The sequence below is a fragment of the Anoplolepis gracilipes genome, chromosome 5 (genome assembly GCF_047496725.1).
Source record: "Anoplolepis gracilipes chromosome 5, ASM4749672v1, whole genome shotgun sequence".
Classification (NCBI taxonomy): Eukaryota; Metazoa; Arthropoda; class Insecta; order Hymenoptera; family Formicidae; genus Anoplolepis; species Anoplolepis gracilipes.
In genome coordinates, this window is record NC_132974.1 from 12,271,521 (window position 1) to 12,298,677 (window position 27,157).

General features: G+C 35.5%; 1 protein-coding gene across 3 annotated transcripts in view; it reads left to right on the forward strand.

Moving 5' to 3' along the window:
• Positions 1-27,157, forward strand: part of Pxb (putative Hedgehog signaling attenuator pxb) — a 367,940-nt gene that overhangs the window by 56,500 nt on the left and 284,283 nt on the right. Inside the window, exon 1 of one of the 3 annotated variants that reach the window (XM_072892944.1) lies at positions 1,083-2,362. The exons of the other annotated variants lie outside the window; for them this stretch is intronic. Within the exon in view, the coding sequence (XP_072749045.1) occupies positions 2,331-2,362 (32 nt within the window). The 5' untranslated portion in view covers positions 1,083-2,330. Of the gene's footprint in view, positions 1-1,082; positions 2,363-27,157 lie in introns of those variants that run through there. 3 annotated transcript variants of the gene reach the window in all.

Below are 27,157 nucleotides of genomic sequence, written 5' to 3' on the forward strand. Positions count from 1 at the left end.
TTAATGCCGCGACGTAAGACGTAATAAATTACCTTATGATTGCTCCTACAAAATCCCAGCCCGATGCCATCCCAGGCTTGCTCATCCTCTGCTAATTCTTTGTTGACGCTTCGAAAACACTCGCGGTTAATTACGGCCGTGAACACACTTCTTACTCGAATATAACAACGCGACATTTTCCACGACACTCCCGACAAAATAATCGCATAAATACTTTAACGCGCATTTTGCATTTTATTTCATAAATACCGGTGCGCAGAAACGATCGTCTCTCTTTCAATTCGGCACTGCCGATACTCTACGCGCAAAATTCACTCCTTCGAAATTTATGCAATTACGCGATAAATTATCTCACTATCGTCTACGAATATCGAAAGACGTAAATCGCGATCGCGCAGACTAATAGACGTACTGACACTGAGATAATCGCCCGTTATTCAATTTGACACTCCCGACACACGTCCGCGCGCGTAACTTCACTTTTCCGAGCGATAAAAAGACGCGGGAAATACAGGGCGAATGACAAGAAGTAAGGAGAGTGAATGTTCTGCCGAACTACTTGCCAACAGTCTTACCACAACCTGACCTCTGTCCTGAGGCATAAGAAACATAGATAGGAAAGCGAGCTTTCAACGACGAGCTGAGTAATTTCTAGAATTATGTATTGTAGTTGAACGCATTATAAACAGATATTGTTTGTTTCTATGATGCATTTTGCACGTTCTCCTTCTCCACATTTATATTTATCTATTTACTTATCTTTGTGTAACTGTGTCAATCATATTAATTAGATACTAAATATAATAATAAATATCACATATATAATTCGACATAAAACTCAAGATAGAATTCTATTTACAATTTTATGACCTACGTGTCTAACAATAAGATCTAATGTCTCTCTCTCTCTCTCTCTCTCTCTCTCTCTCTCTCTCTCTCTCTCTCTCTCTCTCTCTCTCTCTCTCTCTCTCTCTCTCTCTCTCTCTCTCCTTCTTTATTAATGTACATATATACAATGTGTATCTTCCCATCATATATATAATATATATATGCAGATACACATATATTAATATATATATATTACTATATTATACTATGAAAAGAGAAAGAAAGAGAAAAAGAGACACGTAAGATCATAAAATTGTAAATAAATTCTATCTTGAATTTGTATCGAATTAATATGTGTACCCCAGTATAAAGATAATTATCTAATACAATATGACGGACACAGTTACGCAAAAATAAAGTATAAATATGAGAAAGAAATGCCTAAAAAACGTCGTCGAGAAATAGAAAGAGCAGTAAGTAAAAAAATCCTTGTCATAAACAAAGATACGAAAGTAAGGCTCGATCAACGCTTTTACCTCGATTAGTTAATATGAAGTTAATATGAAACGGTAGAAACAATATACGTACACATACATATAATGCGTCCAAAACTATAAAATATAATTCTAGAAACGATTTAGTCGCTGCTAAAACCTCGCTTTCTTATCTGCGTTTCTTACGCTTCAAGTTTTTCCTAGAAAAGACGAGCTCGGTTATTTCCTAGAAAAAAAAACCGGGCCTGCTAGCATGGAGCAGCGCTGTGCATGAGGTGGAGATGGGTTTCCATGCACACCAAGCTACGCTATCGTGTACCAAGTGGAACAAGTGTGCCACACATATACAGTACGTAGCTTAGTGTGCGTCCCTTCTATTGCTATAAAGGTCCGTTTCTAACGCGACTGTCTGTGAGCGACGAGCGACCAACAGTTCGGCGAAACATTCTCTATCCTTACCTCTTATCTTCCGAGCCAACCAGCCTATCGCTGCGTTCTACGTAACTAGTAGATCGGCCAATCAGAACGAAGGTTTCGTTACCCTGCTTGCTCAAGCTGAAGTACTTCGCGCCAATCCATCAGTTGAACGCAGTCGTTATTTATCACCGTTTCGATTTATTCTAAAGATGTTCGTCCTGTGTTGCTCGCGTCTTTTATCGATTGAAAGAGTAAATTTCACGCGCGAATTCACTCGAGGTGTCGGGAGTGCCGAATTAAATAACGGGCGATTATCTCAGCATGTGTATTAATCTGCGCGATCGCGATTTATGTCTCGATATTCGTGGGCGACATTGAGATAATTTATTGCGGATATGGCGGATTTCAAAGGAGTCGGGAGTGCCGAATTGAAAGAGGAACGATCGTTTCTGTGTATCGATCCGACTGTGCACCGAGGATTTTAGGCGATTATTATCGGGAGTGTCGTACAAAATGTTGCGAGTGTTGTGTGAGTGCTTTTGAAAATGCATCAACAAAGGATTAGGAGAGGATGAGCAGAGCAGACCTCGGATGGCATCGGATTTTGTCGGAGCAATCATGAGGTAATTTATTACATATTATTCGTGGAGTTAATTTTTTTTTTTTTTTTTTTTTTTTTTTTTTTGTCAATCATTTTATAGTGTATTTCGTGAACTGGCATCTGGGTGTGTGTAAAGCTGACGTCTCACTTTGTAAAAACTCTCTAATCGTAGAGAATTCTGGTTTTATTTTTAATAATTATAAAATTGTTGATAGATTAAACAAATAATTTTGGTCATTAATCCAAAAAATTAACTCGTAGGAAACTGAGACGCCAGATTCATTTATTGTTAGTCCTCCGACGAATCTTTTAACATTTCTTGCTAGATTTTAAGCACTTGATAGTTCTATAATAATTCTACAAAAAGTGTAAAGTATGTTCTATGTGTAAAAATTATGAGAGTGTTAATTAAACAATTTAGATAACCCGAGAATCTATAACTACCGAGGTAAGATTGTATTATGATATCGACTTTAAATGAGATTTTGCGTTATACGTTTGATGTTTCGGACGATCTGATTCATGTAATAAATATTCTAATAATTTTTAAGAACTCTCATTAGAAATGGAAAATGATTGCAGAATAACACGAATTCTAATTTAAAGTCGATATCTCATTTAAAGTTGATAGAACTATCGAAATACGACTGCGTTTGATCTCGATAATTATACGTTTGATATCTCGGGCGATCTAATTTGTTTAATAAATATTTTAATAATTTTTACGAATAAAACTTTCGTTAAAAATTAAAATTGCAGAATAACATGAAATCTCATTTAAAGTCGATAAAACTATCTATCAAAATACGAGTGTCTCATCCAACGTCTTGGGCGATCTATTTTTTTTTTAATTAATATTCTAATAATTTCTACGCATTGAAATTTTTATACATCTATTGTACAATTGTCAAGCGCTTAAAGTCTGACGCGAAATTTGAAAAAAATTGTCGACAAAAATCGACGGACAAAGTGAAACGTAACGTGAATTTATTGTTTTAGTTTGTCTCGAGCTATTTTTTTAATTAATAGCTAGAATTATTTGTGTTTAATTTATTAAGAATTATAGAACTATTAAAAATAAAGCTGAAATTCTCAACAATTAATGAGTTTCCACGAAGTGAAACATCACCTTCACATACATTCTAAAAACTTTTTCAGTAACATTTCGTTTTGTTTTATCCTTCTCTTGTGCATTGTGAGTTTTACCTATGTTTCTTCCTTTAATACAGATTAATGTCCAAACTGTTTTGTTATATGCTATTAGGGGATTACCAGATTAACCATCCTACAGTAAATAAATGCATGTGCTCCTTTTTCTCTCTCTCTTTCTCTCTCTCTTTCTTTCCCTCTTCTCGCTCCTTCTGATGTCGGTCGACCCTTGCACGGATGTCCCTCGTCACATCGGACACGCGACTCTCGCCGTGATTGCTTTAATGGGCTCGTTAAGCTGCCGACTTTACGATCGGTCCATATGCCTTCCGGTTTTCAGTATCGTTCATACAGGCTAATCCGGGTTGCTGCGAACCTTTCGAGAATCTTTACAAACGCGTACCTGCCGCAGATAGATTTAATTTGACGTCCTAGGTAATCCTCTATTATTAATTCACAAACAGTTTGAACATCGATGAAATAAAATCTAAATCTAAAGTTTGAAGCTTAATACTCATAACTGCGCATTTATCGTGAAGCGGAGCAAGTGTCGATAAATTATTACCATTATCGTAACACGACATATACAAATATACAATATACAAGTGTATAAATAGATGCCGAAAAGTTTCGAATGCGAGAGGCAATCCTAGCGCAACATTGCATCGCACAGAATTCCACGTGCATGCGTAATTACTTCCGCATAGTTGTACGAAACTTTCTTTTCGATAAATTGAATTCTCCGAGGTTTATTATGCGATTCGCGGATTTTCGTGGGACTCTCTCTCTCTTTCTCTCTCTCTCGCATCGAGTGGAATCTCTCGCGTGGCTCACGAGAGCCTCGGGCTTTCCGGCGTAAAGTTACGTTTTTCACGAAGCTATCGCTCTATCGATCGGGGTTTTTCGTTCGACCGCGCGTATCGAGTGCATTTATACACGTTATAAAGCGGGTAATATCGTTTCGTGACGTGCGCACGTGCGAACATGCTATTATTCCTGGGATGCAACGAGGCCTGTTAAAAATCCGCTCGTGCCGACAAAGTTAACCATTTTAATGGAATATTAAAGAAATTAACGTTAAATGGGCTTTTCATACGCGGGAATAGATGATTCATTAGCTATGCGCATGCGTGCGATACTTTACACTGAGGTGATTTAACTCGCATACCGAACGTTAAAAACGTGCATCGGCAAAGGCAAGATTAAATCTTTTTCATAGCCTTTATAGTGTATATTTTAATGCGAGAATATGTTAGCGATCGTCAAAAATATTCTATTTTAAACACTAAATTTTAATCGATTAATTATTCTTTTTCTTTTATAAAAAAGCTTTTCACACACCTATTTATTTTTTCATCAAACTTAAATAAATTTTTTTATACGTGATATTTTACAGATTTTTTCTCTTAAGAAAAGAAATTGATTTTTAAAGAGAATGCTCTATAAAATTAGATACACAGCACTACTACAAAACTTTTACATTAATATACCTAGTAATTTATTTATACATGCAATTTTGAACATTTTAATTATATTTGTAATATATTAATAAATCCAAACTTTCTACATTTTTAATGAAAATTTTTCTCAAACAATATTTTTAAGATACTTCTATTCTCTTTATATTTTTCATCGTGTACAATATAAAGTGCAATATTGCTAACGTGTCTTTTAAGTAGTCTTTCACAAATTAAATAGGACATTTTTGCGAATTTCACTCGCCGGTCGACATGTGTTAATTACACGTGATGCTCGGAAACAGCCGAGAGGAGAAGAATCACAGACTCTCGCCTTGTTAACGTCTTTCAGTGCAATTGTAAAACGAGGCGAGACATGTCGCCCGGCTCGCGAGACCGCGTTAACGTGGCCGGACAAGGATATTCGTTCAAGCTCCTGCAGAATGTCGCCGTACCTACTCTCGAACGTGCGACATCCAACCGGATGAGACATTAACGCTCTCGTGGCTGGCTATGTCCGCGGAATGCAAGAGTGCATTCTTGTCTACGTAGAATGTGACCACACGTTGCTAACCAGTAGTGTAATTACAGTAGCGAGCACATTTCAAATGCAGATTATTTTAATAATCATATTTAAATATATATATATATATATATATATATATATATATATATAACTTGGCGTTTAAATATTATATAATAATAATATTGTTATATTATTATTTTCTATGATAGAGTAATCAATAGGAATAGTTATTTAAAATACAATAGTTTAAATTATTAATTAAAATAATCTTAAAAGAATTGTCACACACATATGCATGCATCAGAAATTATTATCTAAAATAGTATTTGAAAATTTTAAATTTCCATTCATTATATTAAATACCGTTTCCTATATATATATATATTGCCCCAAATGTTAAATTTCCAAATATTACATAAAAAAAAATAATAAAAAATATACGTATTTATTTTAAAAATAACTATGCATTTTATTTTTAATGCCAATTTATAGACAACTAATTTAATGACATACGAATAAAAATAAAACGAATATGACTGGTCAAAATTAAATTATTTTACTATTGGTATTAATATTCGATAAAATCAAAATAGAACTATATAAATATGATAAAAATAGAATTCTTGATTCAATTAATTATATTTAGTTATCTATAAAAGATTGTCAGATATATGTATATACATGCGAATAGCATCCTCTTTTTTTGCGAGATATTTTAAAGTCACCAAAACGTCCTGATATTTGTGATAAGAACGTCTCACGAGGTTTCCGTTTTTGCATAAAAAATCGCGTTACGCTCGAGGTTTTTTGAAAGGAGAAAAGTGGCCTACGCGGCCTCGAGAGAGACTCGCAGAGTCGTACCAATTTCTCGAAAGATGGGAAAGCAAGCCAAGATTCCATCGGGAAAGGGAGCCGATGTACATCCTTCTTCCTCCATCTAGCAATCTCTATTTTCCATTCTTTCCCGGGATTCAGGCTCGATGGAGGCAGGAGTTCACCAGCGTCGAAGCAACACTGAAAACCCACTCGATGTCTTTCCGGCGATGCGACGGAATTCGCGTAGGGCGGCAGAGGAACGCAATTCCCTCAGGAATCCGTCGTGCGTATATGTTTTCACGGAAGCGGCGGAAATATTGCGTGGCAACAAATAAGAATATATATCGCGAGGTTCTTCTTCCTCCTACTTCACCTTCAGACACACGCACCAACATTTTTTCTTCTCCATTCGGGGTGAAGCGGACTGGGACGCGAAAATTCGGGAATCAAATTCGTTGTCGGAAAGCAGCCTTCTTCCGAGAAATCTGCCGATTTTTTTTCCACTTGTAATTCAGCGGATTCTAGCTCCCTGAGTGATTCATATATATACGTTTTTTATATAATATTTCTACAAAATTTGGACAGGAAAGGATTTACGTATGTGCTGTTTTTCTATTCCTTCTCTTGCTTTTTTCTGCATCTCGCTTCTTGATTTACTTAATTTATTCCACATTTTTAGACAATGTTGATAGTAGCATGTATATTTGAAATGCAGAGATTATTAAATTATTAAAAATAATCAATAATAATTTAAACTGTTATGCGTTTAAATAAAATATTATTTACAAACTAATTTTTCGTAAAATATAGCTACAAAGTTTTATTTTAAATGCAGTAATTAAAATTATTAAATAAAATAATAGTTTTAAAAATATGTAAACAAATTATATTGGAAATAAAATAACATTTCAATAATATTATTGAAGAGCAACTAGAAACTATCACATAATATAAGTATTCCAGAGAATGATTCATTTACGCAGTTTATAGTTTATATTTCGTGGAGCATTTTAAAGTTATTTCGTTCTTTTTTCCTCAAAGTTTTCGGCTTTCGCTAGAAATATTCAAGAGCTTTAATGTTGTCAAATTATAAACCGCGTGCTAGTTTAAGTAATACTAATTAGTTCCTAGATAGCGTTAATGTCCGACCCGTGTTTCTTTTTTCGAGAAATTCTTTGGCTAACGAAGCTTAATTAGTCGGATCATTAGCCACGGCGCACGCGTTTCAGATACGTTAAAATCCTTAATACCACCGGATAGTAAATTTATTTTGGGACGTAATAGGCTTCTTTGACTTTTATTTTTTTTTAATTATCGTTTTTTCGCGCAATAAACTTTGTCGCGAGGAAGCAATCAATGACGCAAGTATTTATAATCCTATCGATCATCGTTAATATTTACATTGGTTTTAATGTCGCTCGACATTGATGAAATATTTATCGGTCCCCGATCTCGCGATTCATTAATAAATCTCGCTTAGCCGTGGACTCCGATACAGACTCGTGATACTTATTAATCCACCCACCATTATTACGGGCGCGTCCTCTTCTCTCGTGCAAGTACGCCCGTATAGTGGTTATTACTATCCTATCGACCCTCGTTCGAGCTAATGGTCCGCGCTGTAAATTACACGAGCTAGCACTTAGGTTATCACCGATAAAAGTACATTATTCTTTACATTAACCTTAATCGAATACCTCCCGCGATTTATTAGACTAGCATTTCCGTTATGCTCGCGTAAACCATGTTTTTTGTTATTTATCGAAGAAAACATGAGGCTCATTACCTTGATCATTCAGAATCTCATTTACATCAGGTTGAGCATAATTTTCGCACACCTGCAAAAAACTGACAAAATCGAAAATTCATAAATCTCATAAATCTGTTTTTCAAACTTCAAACATTTTTTTTATATATTCAAAATAATTATTGATAAATATAAAAAAATCCCTTCATAGGCATAATATTATTTCCTTAGCATAATAAAATGTTATATATATATATATATATATATATATAGATTATTTCTTAAAAAAAGATTACGTCCATTTAAATAGCGCAACATGCAACTACGTATTATTATTGAGAAAAAAAAATATTTATTGTCTTGCTTCATTTTTTTTCTATACATCAAACGTAAATATTGGTTTTCCATCTCGCCGTTTGAGCCGATCGATGCAACTCAATTTATAGCGCTATCTAGCAACTGCAGGTTATTAGTATTTAATTATTATGTCGCACGCGCCTTTCTGATAACGTATAACGCTGTTTTCCTTAGATTTACATAATTGTTGTACAGCATAGTTAACATGTCATTAATGATATCTTTATGCCATTATATTACAAATATTATATATAATATCCTTATCGAGTAATAATCATTCAGCTTGAATGAACTTTCCGATTGATATCTACTATTAGATACTTCATAATATTCGATCTTTTAGATTTTATTGCTATCGAGTTCCATTCATTCTAATGGCGGGATAAGATGCTATCATTGATCGAATCGAATCGATAAGAGCGCGATTGGATTGGCAGCGATTGAATCGGGATAATCGCTCGACGCCTTCGCAGCAGTTTTTTAGTCACGTTTTCGGCTGCGTCATCGTGCTGCGTTCGGGATTAATTGCGTTGTTACAGCAGCACAGAGAAAGCAAGATGGGAGGATCGGTTCAATTCGACTCGACCGATGATGGCGAAATAGAGGCGAGCGAGCCCGCCGTTCGAAAGGGTCGCTGGACGGTTTGATGCAGCAGCAGCTATGGGAGCTGATCTGATTATGTTAATGCACTGCGGGCTCTCCCGATTGATAATTGCATCGGGGATCGCAAATGCGCGGAGAACTCGAATAGTATTCGTCGCCCCCGACTCCCACGAGTGATTATCTATGCTAAACGCTCGGCTCGTTAACTACTTTGACGCGTGTCTACCTGCAGCTTTTTTCGGAGAAAAACATACGATCATAATGCAGCGGGAGCTACAGAGTTCTTTCACAAGTAGGTAAAATAGTATTTGAAATAAAAAGAAAAAAAATTTTAAATAAAAATATTTCTGTTTTATTGAATTATAGGTAAATCATTACATAATGTAAAATTTATTGAATTTTTATACATTTGTGAATTAATTTCATTCTTCTATATAAATATTTAATTACAGAATCAGAATTTTTTGTGAATCTGAAATAAATATTTATTTGCTGTTAGAAATTTCTCTTCAAATGATAAATTAATATATAATTATTTCTCTCATTATATGAACAATAAAATTTAAAATATCTCATGAATTTATAAATATTATATTTTACTTATTTTTCTTTTATTTTATATTTATTAAATGTTAGTTAGTTTTATAAATTGACAATGAATAAATGATTACATTCAAAACAATTGTACCTAAGTATATTTGTTTTGTCATCTTTCTAATTATTTGTCTTGCTATGTATATTAAAAATAATATTTGAAGTAAAATACTGAAATAATATTTACCATGATCAATGCAGTAACATTCAAATATTATCAATATATTAAAAATGAGAAATTTTGATATTTCTTTTAAAACTTGATTTCAATTCAAATATTCCGCTTTTTGAAAACAATTATAATTATTGCTTTTCACATAAATATTTCTTCTGAATCTATACCTCTTTCATTTCTACAAAAAATAAATTTTTGAATAATATTTAATTTTTACACACTATTTAAATAATTATTTTCAATAATCTCTACTTGAAATAACTCACTATTAAGTTTTGAAATTAAATTTTCTTATTTTTAAATACTATCTTAACTATTCATAAAATATGTTAGTTTTTGACTTTAAATATAACGATAATTTTATTTATAATTTATGTTACAATTATTCGATATATTAAATATATATTGGCAGTTATTTGTTTAATTAAAACAAATTAAATTATTTTAACGCATACTTAATTGCGATAGAGATATTTCAATTTGAGGATTCAAGAATTAAGGAAACATCCATGAAACTTTTATCATGAAGAAATTGACGTCAAATTAATCGAAAATAAAAGGGGCAATAGTAGCTTAGCGATACTCGGTACGTGAGACTCTATCGTGCAAGAAATTGGACGAATTGAAAGCAATTCGAGCATTTAATTGGTTATCGCCAGGAGAAATGTGGCGTAAAATTCATTGGCATTTTTTATGGCATCGAATGGTATTTAAACGACGGCATTTAACGGAGCGTGAACGAAAATTACAGGATCCCATATAATAAGTCAGAAGGTCGCAAATAGCGAGTTATAATCGGGCGTGGCGGCATACGGCACGTTATCGTGGGTGTCCTGAAAATTACAGTAATCGCCACTAATTCGACTGTTTAATTAATTATTGACAGGGGAAGTAAGCGGTAAAATTGTAGAGTCATATGCGCGCCGTTTATGCCGTTATGATGCCGGCGATGCATTCATTCGAATTTTGCATTAAAATTTTATATATATAAACGTAATTATTATTTCGCAAAATTTGTTTTCGCGAATTTATTTGATGTAAAACATGTAAAATGTATCCAATGGTTCATTAATCATTATAATGACTTAAAATTTTATGATTGTCTCGAGCACGTTCGGTTAGGTCCTTGTTCGAAAAGAATAAAATATAAAATAATCGAGTGTCACTTTCTTCAAAAGTTTGACAAAGAAGATTTACTGATATGCTAAATTGCACTTGATTACAAATTTATATGATACACGATTTAATATTACACTTTCGACACGTATTTATGTTTATCACTCGTAATATTCATGGGAAAGAAACAACGGGACAACAACTGTGAGTCTGTAATTATGATTATAATTAATTAGACTTTATATATTTAATACATATACGGTGAATTTATATCTGTGAATACATTATTGGAAAATATTTATTAGTAATATAATACAGAAAATATTATATTAAATATATGCGTCAAAAATGAGGATTTTTTCACAACTTGTACATTACGTTTATTTATATGATAATGATGAACGTAGAAATAACTAGCATTAAATTTTACACACACACACACACAAAATTATATACGTATGTGTGTGTGTGAGATGTTGAGATAAGTATAATTAATCTGATTCAATCAGTGACACTAATTGACCGCTGACAAGTAAACAATCATCAAGATTGGATTAAATAAAAAATTAAATAAGTAGAAGATAAAATTAAAAATTTTTTTTTATTTATAAACGAAAAATTTTTTCAATAAAAAATTGTTTATACATATATGTATACATTCTAGCGAATAAAATAAAAATATAAAAGTTAAGTTACATTTGTTGAAAAGAATATATGATAAAACAAAAAGGAAAAGGAAGAAAAAACTCAATTATTCAAGAAACTAAATTATATTACGCTTAACTTTGCTAAATGAAAAAGTCTATTAAGTCAGAAATTCGTCTGCAAATGTGCATAATCGATTTTTATGGATTTTAATTTTCCATACAAAATACAATATATTGTGGTTCTTTATGAAAAAATGTTATATATTTTTTTTAAGACTCGTGGTTGGAATATGAGATTTAAATTGTCTACAGTTTCAAAATATAATAATACATTTATTTAGAAAGCAATAGATAAAAAGATGCAATAATATCTTATCATCAAATTCATTAATAGAATGATAGACACGATAAATTATATAAAAGAGTGTGTGTGTGTGTGTGTGTGTGTATTTCCTTTATTATCTATTTAAAAGTTTCATTCTCTCGTATTAATACAGATTCTATTTTAAAACAACTCTTTTTCAAACTTTTTTTCAGCTATATAACATTACATGCACACGTTCTATACGGGCAGTCATGGGATTCGAATTTCTAGTTTTTCACAAACTTTGCTCGTTTTTCGGCACGTAATAACTGTTTTCACAAAATACGTCGAAAGGCTCACATCCTAGGACGATATGGAATCGCGGTGAAAACGCGGGGAAAAACGGTCGTTTCGTATATACGCGTGCGAGCGCGTGCAACCATCCACCGCGAAAACCGCTCTGTTTTTTCCAATCCCGGGTTTGACTCGCACATTAATTCGCCCTCCGTACACAATTCTTTTACCGTTACGCCGAGGCTCGCCGTCGATTCCGAATGCAAAACCAACGCGAATCGAAGCAATCAGCAGGCGGTGATGTTTGCGTAGTTAGATTCGACAATTGTTGCGCATTGTGTTGCGGCGCGTTCTTCCTGTCGTATTTTTCTCCCTATTTTATACTTCTTTCTTTCTCTAGCTTATATACGGCGTGTGTATAGAATGTATCAAAAGTCATACAATAATTTCGAGTTTTTTTTGACGAATTTATTGGCTGAATTATTCTCAAATATTAACTTAAATTATTATTGAATATCTTTATGATGAAAATATGCTGAAAATTAAAATCCCGTTTCAATGAAGTTATTTATATTTAATTTATTATAAATGAGTTGAAAATAAAATTTTATTATGTGATATTCTTTAACTCGTGCAAAGAGTTTTCTTACTTTTGTAATTTTATAAACGAGATGTTTTGAAATTGAAACAAACTTTCTTTCTGCTACGAATTATCTACCTGTTTTTGATATATCCTGTACATTTAAGCTTTCATATTTTTTTGTCGTCTGTTCGCTCGGCTGCGTTGAATCCGTTGTTGTGAACTGTTTAGCCGAATCAATCTCTCTCACGCAATCCGCACGCAAGCTCTCGTCCCGCTCGTCGCTCTGCACGTGGGAGGAAATAATTAAAAGTTAGTGTTTGCTAAACGAAAGCAATCGGTTGCCCATCAGCGGCAACAAGCGGATTCAATTATAAACGTTGACTCGTTTTGCAGGACCGCGGCAATTTTTTTTCTCCTTCGGTTTCGCGTAATCAGCGATTGTGGCGGATGCTAGCCGATGTCCAACGAAGGACAAAGGGCTTCGGAAGAATAGGAGGGAAGGAAGGAATCACATATGCGAGGGGTCGTTTCTAACCTATCACCTTGTCCGCTTGACTTTCTTTAATTTAAAATCTACGTGACAATGGCGACTCTTCAAGCTACTCGATCTCATCTCGAGGACTCTTTTCTCCTGAACTCTAAATTCGAGAATTTTGGATTGCGTGTACGATCTTCGGCGACCATCCGAAACGACACGAGAACCGATCTCCGCTAGACGAAGATTATCGGAAAAATTTTTCCCGGCATCCGCGTATACACCCTTCATCCGGCAGGGATCGAGACCGAAGGACTTAATCTCTGCCTAGAATCGAGTAGACTTTAATCTCCACCCTTGCGAAAAAAGAAACGCGAATTCCCATCGTCATAGATGTCGCCGGTGAGATTAAAAGCCACAAGACTTGGTCTCCGCTTTCTTAGCTACGGGTCAATATTCGGATCACTTCGTTATCGACAGTAATGACTATTTTCTTTTTCTTGTTTTTTTTTCTTTTTTTTTTTTTTTTTTATTTCCCACTGCGATCATATTTCCAATTAAAGAGAGAATTAACTTTTAATCTGCGCAAAACGATCCATGCCAGAAAACCTCGTTGCTTGATGGTGTTTTATTGATTGCGTCGATATCAAGCGAGGATAAAATTCTCATTAATCTGGAATTATCAACTTTATAAGATGGTGGAGGGGTAAAGGAAGCTTAGTACTGCTAGGTATGGACTGTAAATGGAAATTTATACGAATAAAAAGAAATCTGTTAATGAATTTTAGTTTTTACTGAGCGAACATTCTGATGAAGCAATTACGAATTAGTTGTAATAAGGAATATATTATAAAATATATCTAGATGCATTAAATCGGCAAATTAAATTACCTGAAATATTTTTTATATAATCCGTAATTTCCGTTTAATTAAAGAAGAAATTGTGCAGGTTTACCACAAAAAGCAAAAATTTTTGTTTTTCAAAAATCAAATTTCCTAAGAGAGGAGTTGGAATAACACGCTCGAATCAAGAAAAAGACAAAAAAATATATGTTCGACAAAACATATCACATGCCGTCGATCTATCACCGATTCAAAATCTGGAAATCTTGCCGGATGAGGGTAGCGCCGGGCGGATCAAAGGACACGTTCAATTATCGGCTGTCACAAAGTACTTGAGAGTAATGGTGCGAGTGCAAGCGAGCCTCTCTCTCCTTGCCTCTACTGCACTCGACTTCGACCTGGATCACCAGGATTTTCGTTCTTTCTCGTCGCTCGACAATGACGAACGAGAGTGAGCCGCGACCGAGATCGCTAAAAAATGGGAAGTTTGTCACGTTAATACCGATCTAATTTAGCGCTGTGTAACATTGATTTAACGTGATTGAAATGAGATATTATTGTTAATGTTGCTTTCGCAATCTTTCTAAATGAATCAATTTAATCACTTTTGTCAGAAAAATTCTCTACTGTAATTGACAATATAAAAGATATCAATTTTTTGTAAATATTTGATATATTAAACAGATTAAATATTTACAATTTTATATATTATATATATATATATTTTTTTTTATTTTATTTATACAGCTTATGGACACATAGTTGGAAGAAAATATTTAAAAATTGTAATTTGCTTTTTTTCTGTACAAAGAACTGTCTGAATGTAATTGTCGCTTGTTAGCGAGGTTGTGCGTATACTCGCGAGAATGTCTATCACAATATTGGATTACACAATAACATTATACTTTCAAAAGGGACCGCATGCAAAATTCATTGACACAACCGTGCCCGTTGACGAGTGACTCGATTATTCAATTTTCGCCGAGCACTTTTTCGCCGAGTCGCCGAGGGGCCGAATGAATCGCCGATTGCAGTTTAAAACCATTTACATTCGCCTGTGGCCCGTGAACGACCCGTAAATACCAAATATGTTGCATTTGTTGCTTACAAAATTCGCTGAATGGGCATTCAGAAAATATACGTCCCCGTCCCGCGCACACACTTTCGATCAATAGGAATGATGAGCACTATGATAACTCTAAAACGCCCAATAAATTGTTCTATTATTGATAATACAACTGGGGAAATATAAAATTTCTCTCGACAACCATCAATTTTTCCTGATATCGTAAACAACGGATTTCATACGTTATTAATAGAATAATGAAACGATCGGAGGGAGAGAGAGATTGCGCCGGACATTTATTGGCCCTAAAGTTAGACTAGATTTATAGGAATTGATTGCGAGTTTTATTCGTGTCTGAGTAATTGAAGAGATTATTTTGATAAAGTAAAATACATGTACAATACATATCTTACAATTAAAATTTATTATTATCGTACAATTTAAAATTTAGCGTACGTATACTTTTAATTATTGCATAATGACTCTGTCGCTGTGAATTACTTGGAATCTCTAATCTAAGCGAGATCAAAATTTCTTTCTCTCTTTTTTTCTCGTAAAGAAGTTTTACATCGGTTTGAAATTTAAACACCGGCACGTGATGGTGTCAAAGGGCTTACATGCGCGAGATGGAGATGGAACAAAGGTTTTTCCTAGCACGTGTGCAACGTGTGCGAGATCCTATCGTTATGCAACCGACTCTGAAACGCGTAGGTTGGTAACGTAAGTAGGTAAGAGATGGTTTTCTCGGGCTTGAAGGCAGGCCACGAAACGGGCGAGGTAACGAGAGCCATAGATCAGGCTCAATTCCTCCACCTCGCGCTCTTTCTTTCGGGGTTCCCATCGAAATGTCGCAGAATTATAGACTCTTTCGACGGGGAGAGAATGGTCGGGAAGCCGTGAGTCTGTCCTTCCAACATCCAGCTCTTCTCTCGACTCTGCGAGAGAGTGTCGTCTTTTCGAGCGCTATTATTGCCATTGCTCGTTGAATCCGTGTCGATTTATATCGCAGGATTCTATAGCCCCTTTTTGTAAGCGTAATTCTTTTGTCGACCTTTAGGTATTTTGTGACGTAATTAATGAGTTACTTAATGCTGAATTCGTCAAAGAGATTCGATGAATAAAGCTTATATTTTAACAAAACTTTTGATTAAGGTCGCATTTCAATTTTTCAAAATTATTATCAGAGTTGCGAAGAAACATGTACTTTAGGGAGATGTAGACAATAGGAAATTTTTACGGCTCGTCGTTAATCGTCACTGTTTCATTAACGACCAAATGAAAGAGTCTACCATTTTATCTTTTTTTTTTTTTTTTTATTCTCATTCGCTCTCACGGCGCCCTCCCTTCCCTCCCTTCTCCTCCAACAGCTACCGTAAAGTCGTGAAAGAGACGTTTCCAATCTCGGTCTTCAAAGAGTCCGATAAACTGCAGTTATTTTCCTCTGCTTCAATCGCGCGGCTCTCGAGAGTGTCCTCCCTCCCCTTTGGCGGCAACCTCGTTTATTTCCTCGAAATCGCCGGACACCGATTCTTTCCTGATTGTTTATCGAGAGCGAATGCCGAACGATAAAAAGAAACTACACTATTTCCGCGTATAGTAATCCTTCCTTACCGTTTCGCACTCGTCGAATTGCATCTTATTTCTTATTTTATCATGATTTTATCCACTAAATGTATCTTACTTTATTTTAGGAATAATATTTAATTTTGTATTTACAAAAAGATATAAGAAGAAAATTTAATTTTACTTACATGCAGAGAAATAGAGAATTGAATAATTTTTTATAAATAAAATATTTATTCCTGAAGTTGGGAAACCTCCTTTCTTTCGTTTCGAATTTGACGCGTTTTGGAGGTTTCAGGAGCAGAGTTCGAGAACGATGCCGCTTAATTTTAGCGCTGGACGACGAATGGCGGCCTGTGATCTCGACGGGACATATATTTTCGAGTCGACGGGACGCGTCGACTGCACGGCAAGCCAACCACGACGCCACGCGTCCACGTCGAAATCACTCGGCACGTCGTTGGGATGCCATCGAGACGCAAGAAATTCGTCGCAACCCTCCTCCCGATCCCTTAACGAGCCGCGTGGAACGCGTTCGATGCCAGGCGTTTTACATTTGCATCACAAAACGTTTTTTTTTTTTTTTTTTATATAACTTAATCTTTGCGCTTTAAACTTTCTCATGCATGAAAGCTTGTTTTATATTTGTTTTATGCAAATAATCTCTTAAAAAGTTCTTATTGCCCTAAAGAACATGTTCTGAATTGCAATTTAAATTATAGATAAAAAATATTGATCTTTAAAAAGTTATGAATAAAAGATAAATTTGATCTCTAAAGATAAATTCTTACAAGAGAAAGAGAGAGATTATAAGTTTGATTACAGTTAAAAAATCACGATGTAAAAATTGGCAAAATATTTCTGAAATATATTTATAATTATATAAAAGTAATTTACACATAAAGAATTAAAATATTTTTTAGCAAATAAAAATTTGCAAAGCTGTCAAACGGAGAATTTTTCGATTAGAATTTATCTCTTGTTAGAAAAAAATTAACGCGAGGAACACATGAAACCGCTTCGGGAATTTCGAGAATGAGGGCTTATCGTTTATTTACGGAGGTCGGCTCGTTAAGTGCGATCGCATGCGTTCGCAAAATGAGGGTCCCGCACACCAGGAGTATTTAGTGGGATATTTCTTTTGCCTGAATGTAATGTGCACGTTTCGGATGTGCGTCAGCACCTCGGAATGTAAATACGCGTTATCGGAACACGTTGGTAGCCAAAACGTCGTGAGGTCGTCATGACACAACATGCAAGGCGAGTTAATCACCTCTGATATATGGCTACGAAAAGACTATCTTTCGCCGATATGGAAAAAAATAAGGATGAAAGACACCACCAATATATAAACGCATAAATGCGAAAGAGATTCGTATATACAAGGTGTCGGTTGAAATACGCGACGGTATCTTTCAACTATAATTTACGATGACACGGAACATCGCTTTTATAGATTCTTTTTTTTAATATTTTTTTTTTTGCTTCAGAAATATGAAGAAAGTGAATATGTTTGATTAAATTTACAATCTTCTTTTTATATAATAATTTCTATTTTTATTAGTATCGAGCAAAGAAGCTCTATATTTACATCAAAATTTGACTTTTATGTTAGCGAAGTTTTAGATGATTTTTTTGCTTTGTCGAGAGAACTTTCGACCCAACCTCTTTTTCGATACTGCATCATTCTATATACAAATATAATATAAGTTTTCTCTCTCCGATACGCAATGACGGATATAAGAGGTATCATTATTTTCCACGGATGAAAGCGCGATATTGTGCCGAGAAAAGAAATGTACTCGTCACGTTACGATAACAAGCGGAATTATAAACAATAAGGTATACGATAGAGCAAGTAGCTTCTCGAGAATACAGACAGGACTTTGTTAGAGATTGTATCGCAAGAGAATCCTGCCATGTGCATCCGTGATCAAAGTATCAATTTCTCGATTATACTCGATCATAATTTGCAATCTATTAAAAAGACATAAGTTAAATCTGAAGAAGGGGGATTCGCGCTTTGTTCACAGAACAAGTTAAACAAATTGTTTTTGTTGCGCGTCTGAAAATGACTACTAGATATTTATAATAAGATATATGTATGTATAATGTTACATTTTATGAATTATAAAATCGAACTTGGTAATAAAAAATCAATTGTAAATTTTTATTTACTAAAATATTTTAATACATGTAAAATATATATATATATATATATATATATATATATATTTTTTTTTTTACATGTATTATAAACATTTTAAGAATACATAGGTCATTTTGTTAACTATAATTAAATTAAATTTCTTATAAAAATTCATTTTTTAAGAATCTAATTTATCTTCTATTCGTATTACCTACAATTAGTTTACTTTTGAAAGATCAATATTTTTTATCTATAATTTAAATTGTAATTCAAGACATGTGTTTTTTTATTATGGATTTGAAAAAAATTTTAAGAGATTATATACGATACAAATGTGAAACAACATTTACGTAAACAAGTTTTTATTAAATTATATCCGAGAACGCGCTTGCAAATTTCGGAACTAATTTATCTAATTCAGGAACAGCTTATATACGCTATATAGAAATTTTCCTACTCAACGTCAAGAATAATTGCCACTTCATGCGAGGAAAGAAGGGCAAAAGTGTTAATCTTTCTGAATAAGCAAAGGGAGAATGTCGAGAATGCGGGTCGCGTTAACAAGCGGCGCGAAGTTCATGACGAAACAATCCCCGACTGCGATGTGCGACTTATTTATCGAAAGACGTTCGTGAGGATCCAACGGGGCGTGCCGCTCGTTCAATCAATCTCTCCGGCCGTTGTCTTTGATCTGCTAAAATAACTGCCATGCGTTCGCGCACTGTCGTCAGCCGAGGATTTAACGTGGCTCGTTGCGAGGTCGAGGAGGATCCGGCCGATTAAATCCAAGCCGGAAAAAGGAAAAGTAGATTAAAAAAAGAGAGAAAGAAAGAGATAAAATAACGTTGAAGAAAGATAGAGAATTAGAATAAAATAGGGGACTTATTCGCGCGCACAACTTGCTACAAAGATTCGTACATGATTTATAAAATTGCATAAAAATGAAAATGTGTAGAAGAAAAAGTTATACTCTGCTGTATCTTGTAATATAAAAAATATAAAATAAAAAATAATATGATTATGAAAAAATAATAAGAATAAAATACGAAAAATAATGAATAATAATAAGCATTTAAAGAGATGGAGAGCTGAGTGAAGAGAAAATTGCAAAATAAAAATTGACGAGCAACTCGAGTGTCTAACCGATTATTAAAGACAAGCCTCGATACTTTCATAATTACATTTAGACTGCATCGTCTATTTTCCTAATGATATTTCACTTGATTTCTTCGATTGCATGTCTTTCCTTTCTTCCGAAGACGATGAATAAATTGTAGAAAACAAATAATATTAATGAGACCAACGAGCAATTGTGATTTAATTTTCTATTACTCAGATTTTATTATTCAGATTTGTTCTGAAATTTAATTCATTAATATCATAAGTATAATTTATGTTATAATTAAATTGCGACTGTAAGTTTGTAATGTTTCTAATCCTATTATAATCATATTACAGTATTTAAAAAAAATTAATTCCTTTAACATCTTGAGAGAAGAAGAAAAAGAAAGAGAGAAAGAAATATTGATGTTCTATAAATGCTGTTATATTAATTTAATAATCTCAAAAACTTATTTTACATAGTAAAAAATTTAGCATTCCAAGTTATAATTTGTGTGCTTTCTTTTTCTCATGCTATAGTTCGCTTTTCCCTCTCTTTCAACAACTACGCGAATTTAAGCTTCGTTTATTTTCTCTCGCACCACTTCACAGTCTCAAAAACCAATTTGAAGACGCCACTCGGCTGCTCAATCAAAATCCAATTTTTTCCTCGCAAAAAGGTCGCTTCCAGCTGTTACCCGAATCTTTCTATACTAGCTCGTCGAATGCAACACGCCTCGTCAGGATGTACAAAGCCATAGAAGAAATACCGGTATGGAGGAGGCGGGCCAGGACAAAGCCTGTACAGACAGACAACAGCCGCGAAGGCAAAAAAGAGGAGACGAGGGACACGGAGGAAGGCAGGCGGGAGATGCGTTGCGTCGTTCGTTCTGACGGACTTAGGTCGATGCAATTTTCACGAGAATCCATTAAGACTCTGGGCGCAATTAGTGGGTGCCTTAACAAGACCATTGTCGCGGCTAGGGCTCCTGCCGTCTTTCTTTCGTCTTTCAGCTTCCCCCCCCCCCTCCCCCCTCCCTCTCGGCCCGCGATTTTACTTGCGAATTTAATTTGCCTTTTTCCTATCTCGTTCCTGAAACGGCCCGTCAAAGGGGTGGCTTCCAGGCAACCAGGCCTGAAGGGTTATCGGCCCCGGGCCGCATCGGGTTTCATTAAGAGCGTTGTGGGCGCAAGGGTGGCTCGTTACGCCAGGTCTGCGAGGGGGCGAAGGGAGGGGGGGGGGTTTGTGTCCCTCCAGTCGGTTCAAACAATCTCTGTCAGACAGAGGCAGGAGGCCTGACCTAACGCTCTACCGTTGGCAAGCGGTAATTTTCTCTGTTTACCCCATTGTTAGTGCGCACGTGCAGAGCGCAACATTGTCTTGTTCTATTTATGCATTTGCTACTGGCGATCAATAACAATTGAGATATGTTAATATAATAGATTATGACAGAATGTATTAATAATATAATTCGCAAGAAAAAATTTGAGAATATGAACAATTAATCACGCTAACATTTTGATATTTATTGTCAGTACAACTCTTCTATATAGCTTCAGGAATTTTCTATCGATTTAATTCAAGCTTCAAATTTTTCAAGATTGTGACATTTTGACAGTCAGAATTATATTTATATCAAAGATATTGACGAAAATGGTTACACTTTCTCTTGGAAACAATTTTTTTTACAATATTATTGATTGAAATCAATATTATTACACTAATCAATCAATATTATTGAATATAAGAAATGCAATAATCGTGTCAATTTGATTCTATGAAACATTTTTTATTCTCTCGTCTAACTGTTTTAAAATAATCCATCTCTTTCTATTTGAATGCAATTTCTACAAAACCAATTTTCAGCAGTCGCGAATTGTTTCCATTGCAAGTACCGAGGTACTGAACTGTATAATAACGATTTAAGTACCCGAACTGTTAGAGAGAGAGAATTCAATTTGAAACGTTCGTAATATATACGAACAATGAACGTGTGCGTGTTCCAAACGGCTAAAGAGTCGATTAATCGGCGCGATTAATGACGCACGGCTATCGCGAATTCGGCAAGTGTGTCGCGCGCACACTAATTGCGAGCTGGGCGCGAAATTTCGATGAACCTGATAGCTATTATAAGTGCGTTAATTCAGAAAGGATATATACATATATATATATATATATATATATATATATATATTGTATTGCGCGAACAAACTAGGCCAGGCCACGTGCGCAAGTGCATTACTTGATTAATTCAATTAAAACGCGCGCCCGCTCGCCCGTTCGCGCCGCTTGGCGCGGCCGGCACTTGGCGCGAATAATTAATCTTAACACGAAATTACTACCGGCGAGAGGAGGCCGCGCGCCTCCGGTGATTGTACGGATGAAGTGCCGTCGGTGATGTTCATAATTATGCGTTTCTGGTCGTTTTGCGTCTCGCCTCGACGAGGACGGGCTGCTTGGAAACGAATTAAACCTAGCACACATCGGCTCTCTCGCCGAAAAGGGAAAAAGGTATCGCATGCAATTTTATGGCGTTGGCGTTGGCGTTGGCGTTGGCGTTGGCGTTGTTATTCGAACAATTTATCCCGGCCGGACGAGCGACGCGAAACGAGATACGAAGCGACGAAAGCACGCAGTTTCGTAATTTAAAAAAAATTTTTATTCTTGTTGCAAAATTTTAAAGAGCTTGAATTTAATATTATCTCAGTGAAGCACTTTTCGCGTATATTTAGAAAAAAATTAAATAGGAAAGCTACTAATAATGTTGAAAATATTGAATATTTATTATAAAAATGTACATTTCCCTCCTTCCTCGTGAAATTATCGTTTACGGAATAGCAGAATCTAGGAAAATGAGTGTCGACGAAATTCGCGTTGCGAATCCAGCGGATTTAATTATAGCCGACGATGCGCGGCTTACTTTTTCTATGAGCATACTCGTTCCTATTAATCTCGCGATACCACGGACGCGAGAGCGGCATCAAATTTATTAATCACGACAGGAGGAGGCGCCCTTATATAAGCGCCGGACGTTGTTGGTTAGCGCGCGAAACGCGGTCGAACAATAAATCAGATTTACGAGCGTGCGAGTTCATTCGCGCGTTTGCGCGCGCTCGTTCTAGAATTATTATTATCCAGCCGCCAGATAAAAACGGGAGCACTAATTATTTCGAGCTACGTCTGCGGCTGTGTTCTCCATTTATTTGCCGCGTGTGACTTATTGATATAATACAGACTTATTGATGTAATACGGCTCACTCGTTTTGTTCGCGCGAGCTCGCAGTTCGAACGCGGCTGCATTAAAATGTTTTTTTTTTTTCCTTTCTTTTTCTCTATACAACACGAAATCCGCGGAATTAACTCCGCTCGGTGAATATTTCACAGCGACGAAGAGCAACGATCAACAGTTGGCGCACGTACTTTCCGACGTTTGAATAGCAAATGGCAAATTTTTTTTTTTTTTTTTTTTACAGTTAACTTTGCCGTTGTAGCAAATTTGTTATGACGGATGGAGATGAGAGTTCAGGTTTTCGCGCGTTTAAATTGAAAAGGGAATAGGCCATAAAACGACGAAGCAGAGCGATATTTGTTTCGCGAAACGTTCAACAGAATGCATATTAAAGACACAAATCATCAGGACGATTACGCTTAGTGAAATGTATTCTCGTTAAGCGATCTGCTTGCAACTGTAATTACGAGGGGACTGTTTCTTCAGCTGCCGTATTTGCCTTGGCAAAACGACTTGGCAGAACTCGCAGACAGTTGAAAGATTCACTTCGATGCCATTTTTTCCGATGTTTTTTTTCTTCTTGTTTACGAAACACATGGGCGATGCATTAAGCGAGCTAAAAAAAAACGCATCTCCTCGTCGCTCTTTAGCGAGAATATAAAGCTTAGTAGAGCGCACTGGAGTGCGCAGGAACATAAAGAACTTTACTTCTCAGCTAATCGCAAGTATACTTTCTTTTCAAGTGATTGAAATCCCGAAAATTAAACTCTGTTGTGAAGGAAAATTAATTTTGTGTTTTGTCTCTATTTGCTAATAAAAAATTAATTCCACGTTGCAATAAGAATCAATATTTGACAGCATGTGGGAGTATGTTCCCCTACAAAGTTTATATGAGAACCGAATGTTCCCTTGTGAGTCAGATCGAGCCTGCCTCGTGCCAACGGGAGCTGACCGCGCCCGTTAATGGATTTGACAAGATTGAATTATAGACCGTCCGTCCGTCCGTCGTTGGCGGAGCGGGGCCCGAGGGGTCCTATACCGGCGGCCCATTCGAAAATAATGAACCGATGGGGCGGGGGAGGGAGAAGGGGACAGATCGAGTGAACACACGCGACCGCTGCCGATAATTGCACCGCGCGTCGGAAATTTCGTGTCGATTTATCGCGGAAAAAGTAAATCTGACAACAGAGAAAGAGGGAGAGACAGAGAGAGAGAGAGAGAGAGAGAGAGAGAGAGAGAGAGAGAGAGAGAGAAAAGAGAAGAAGGGGACACGAGGTGTCGATAATGAAACTGTGAGGTTTATTGCTGGCGACTTTCTCAGTGAGGGTATATACGGTGGTCCTTAGAGTCCGAGGTCTTCGAAGAAATGGCCGTTCCGACAGATTATCAATCTAATTGAATGTTTGCTACGACAGGTTTATCGCAATTTATTCTGTTTTTCTCTCTCGAATTTTGGTAATAAAACCAGAACCTGAAGCAGAAATTGACCCGCTAAACGGAGATTGCATCAATACACATTAGTTTGAATAATTTAATCAATTTTTCATGTAAATTAGTCTTATTGAGCATTTAAATATAAAATTGAATTTTTTTATACAGGAATAAATTTAATAAAATTATGTATTGTGATATATACATCTGCAAAAATAACTGTTTGCATTCAGTAATGAAAAGTGTTTTTAATAAACAAATAGAACGTAATTACAAAAATATGCTCCTTTTGAAATAATATACAATATGTGTGTTAACAATGTGAAATTGTATTTTTTGTTTCAGGTAAGAATTACATCTGATGTAGATTGCAGCTCATCAAACAATTCTTGTTCATCATCGGGCCATTATACACACGTATGTCATATGATTTATTATTCTAACTATAGAATCTCGTGCATCTATATGGGAATCTAAAAAAATTACACAACGTTTCAATAAGATTGAAAATATTTTTAATTAAGAACATTTTACGTAAAGCGCGTAAATATAAATGTTATATCCATTTCGCATCGAGAAAAAATCGAAAAAGCGCAATTACTGACGACTATTTTTTCTAAATATACAGTGACACAATCGCGTGAAATAACAGAAAACGCGGGACAGTTCCGGGAAAATTAAAGTCTCTCTTAGTAATTACGGGCGCCATGACTAATTTCTTAGAGAGAATTAGGACAGCCGGTATTTCCTTAAGAGAATGAGATCCGAAGTGAGACGTTCAGTGGTAGTATTTTAGTTACTTTCATTAGACCCGCGACGGGAAGAATAGAAAAAAAGAGCAAAGAAAGACCGGGATCTGATGGGATAGGACTTTGACCTCAATTGGTCTTAAACAATTTGCCTGAAAGATCAGTCTACTCGGTGTTCTCTTCGACTAGGATGCTTTTGCGCAAATGTATACTTTTCTCTTGGATGGAAAATATATCAAAAAAGCACGAATAAAATTCGCAATTTATAAGATTTACTAATAAATAATGCGTTCGAATTTCAAAATAAGATAAACTTTTTTTGTCCCTGTTTTTCTCACGATTAATTTCACTGTTTAATTAATAAATAATAATAATAACGTCCCCTAGCAATACAAAATGTTTATACAAGACTCAATGATTATTTAAATAATCTGAATTATTAGTATTACATTTGGTAACCGAGGTCTTTTTTTTTTTTTTTTTTTTTTTTTTTAACATTGCGCCAAAGTAATTATCGAGGGCTTTAGTCTTCACAAAATAAATATTAGGGTTCAACTCTGAAAGGCTTTCTCTAAACTTTCACCCCTGAATTCGGCATCTATAATTTGCTTGTTTCCACTCTACTCTTTTATTCTCGAGAGACGTAAGTTTCGTACCGCGTTAAAGCCGGTCGTACACTCGGAGCGGCGTAAAAATTGCCGCGAAACATAAGAGCAAAGTGCGGGGAGGGGGGGGGGAAGGCGAAAGGAGGGTAAGACAGCGAAGGGAGAGCGAACTGGAAAAACTTTACTTTCCCATTTCCTGACGGTAACCGAAAACGCACGGCTACGGTAATCTCGAGCGAACGATCGAACTTACGAGATCCTTACCGGTCCCGCACGCGATAATAATGCCCCTAAATTGGGAGACCGGCCGTCTGCGCACCCTGTGCGCGCTCCAATGTCCGAAAGTTCTGTCTTTTATTATCCTACTAAGATTACATGCTCTCTCGCGCGCAAAGTTACCAACTTAACCGTAAAGGAAGTCCGTACTTACTTTGCTTGAGAGGTAGATTCCGCTCGGTCGACTCATGTAACTGCAGTTGCGGATCCATTCGGCCTTTGTTTGCAGTATTTTGACACACATTTCGAAGATGCTACGATTCCGACGTGATGGGTAGTCTATTAGCAGAGAGTAGTACGTAATACTGACAATGAGCTGAAAATGTGAGCGAACGTTTCTCAACAATAATGTTTGCTACAGTATTTAAATTGTGTAGCAATAAGGAAAGCTGTGATAATGAGAGCGATCAAGAACCGTGATTAAAAATTAAGATTTATTAATGTAGAGTTCTATTTAATATTATTGAACGGTTCTTGAGAAGGAACATTCGCGAAAGTATTTAATTCAGTGCCAAAATTTGATTTATTAATTCGTTCATATATTTCTATATTATATCATAAGATAGAGTGTTATATATTATTTATATAATATATTATATATTAAATATTTATTTATGATATATTATTACATATTTATTTAGAATATTATATTGCAAGATGGCGTGAGTTATATATTACAGAAAAATTGAATTTGTACTTTTCGCTTTAAGAGCTTCGAAAATACATTTGGTGCATGTGGAGTAATAAGACGTGATCGTAATTGAATCAATGCTTCGAGCGAAATAGCCGTTCGCCGCATGATGGCTTATTATTGCTTGATTGCCTAGCCCCTACAGGAGTTTGTAATATTTCGTAAGCAAGCAAAGGGTTGCGGCGAGATTGAATGGCAAACGCATTGCCTAATCGAAATGATTGCACGTGCATCCTCTGTACATGTGCATCCGCGCGTGCAGCTATGTAA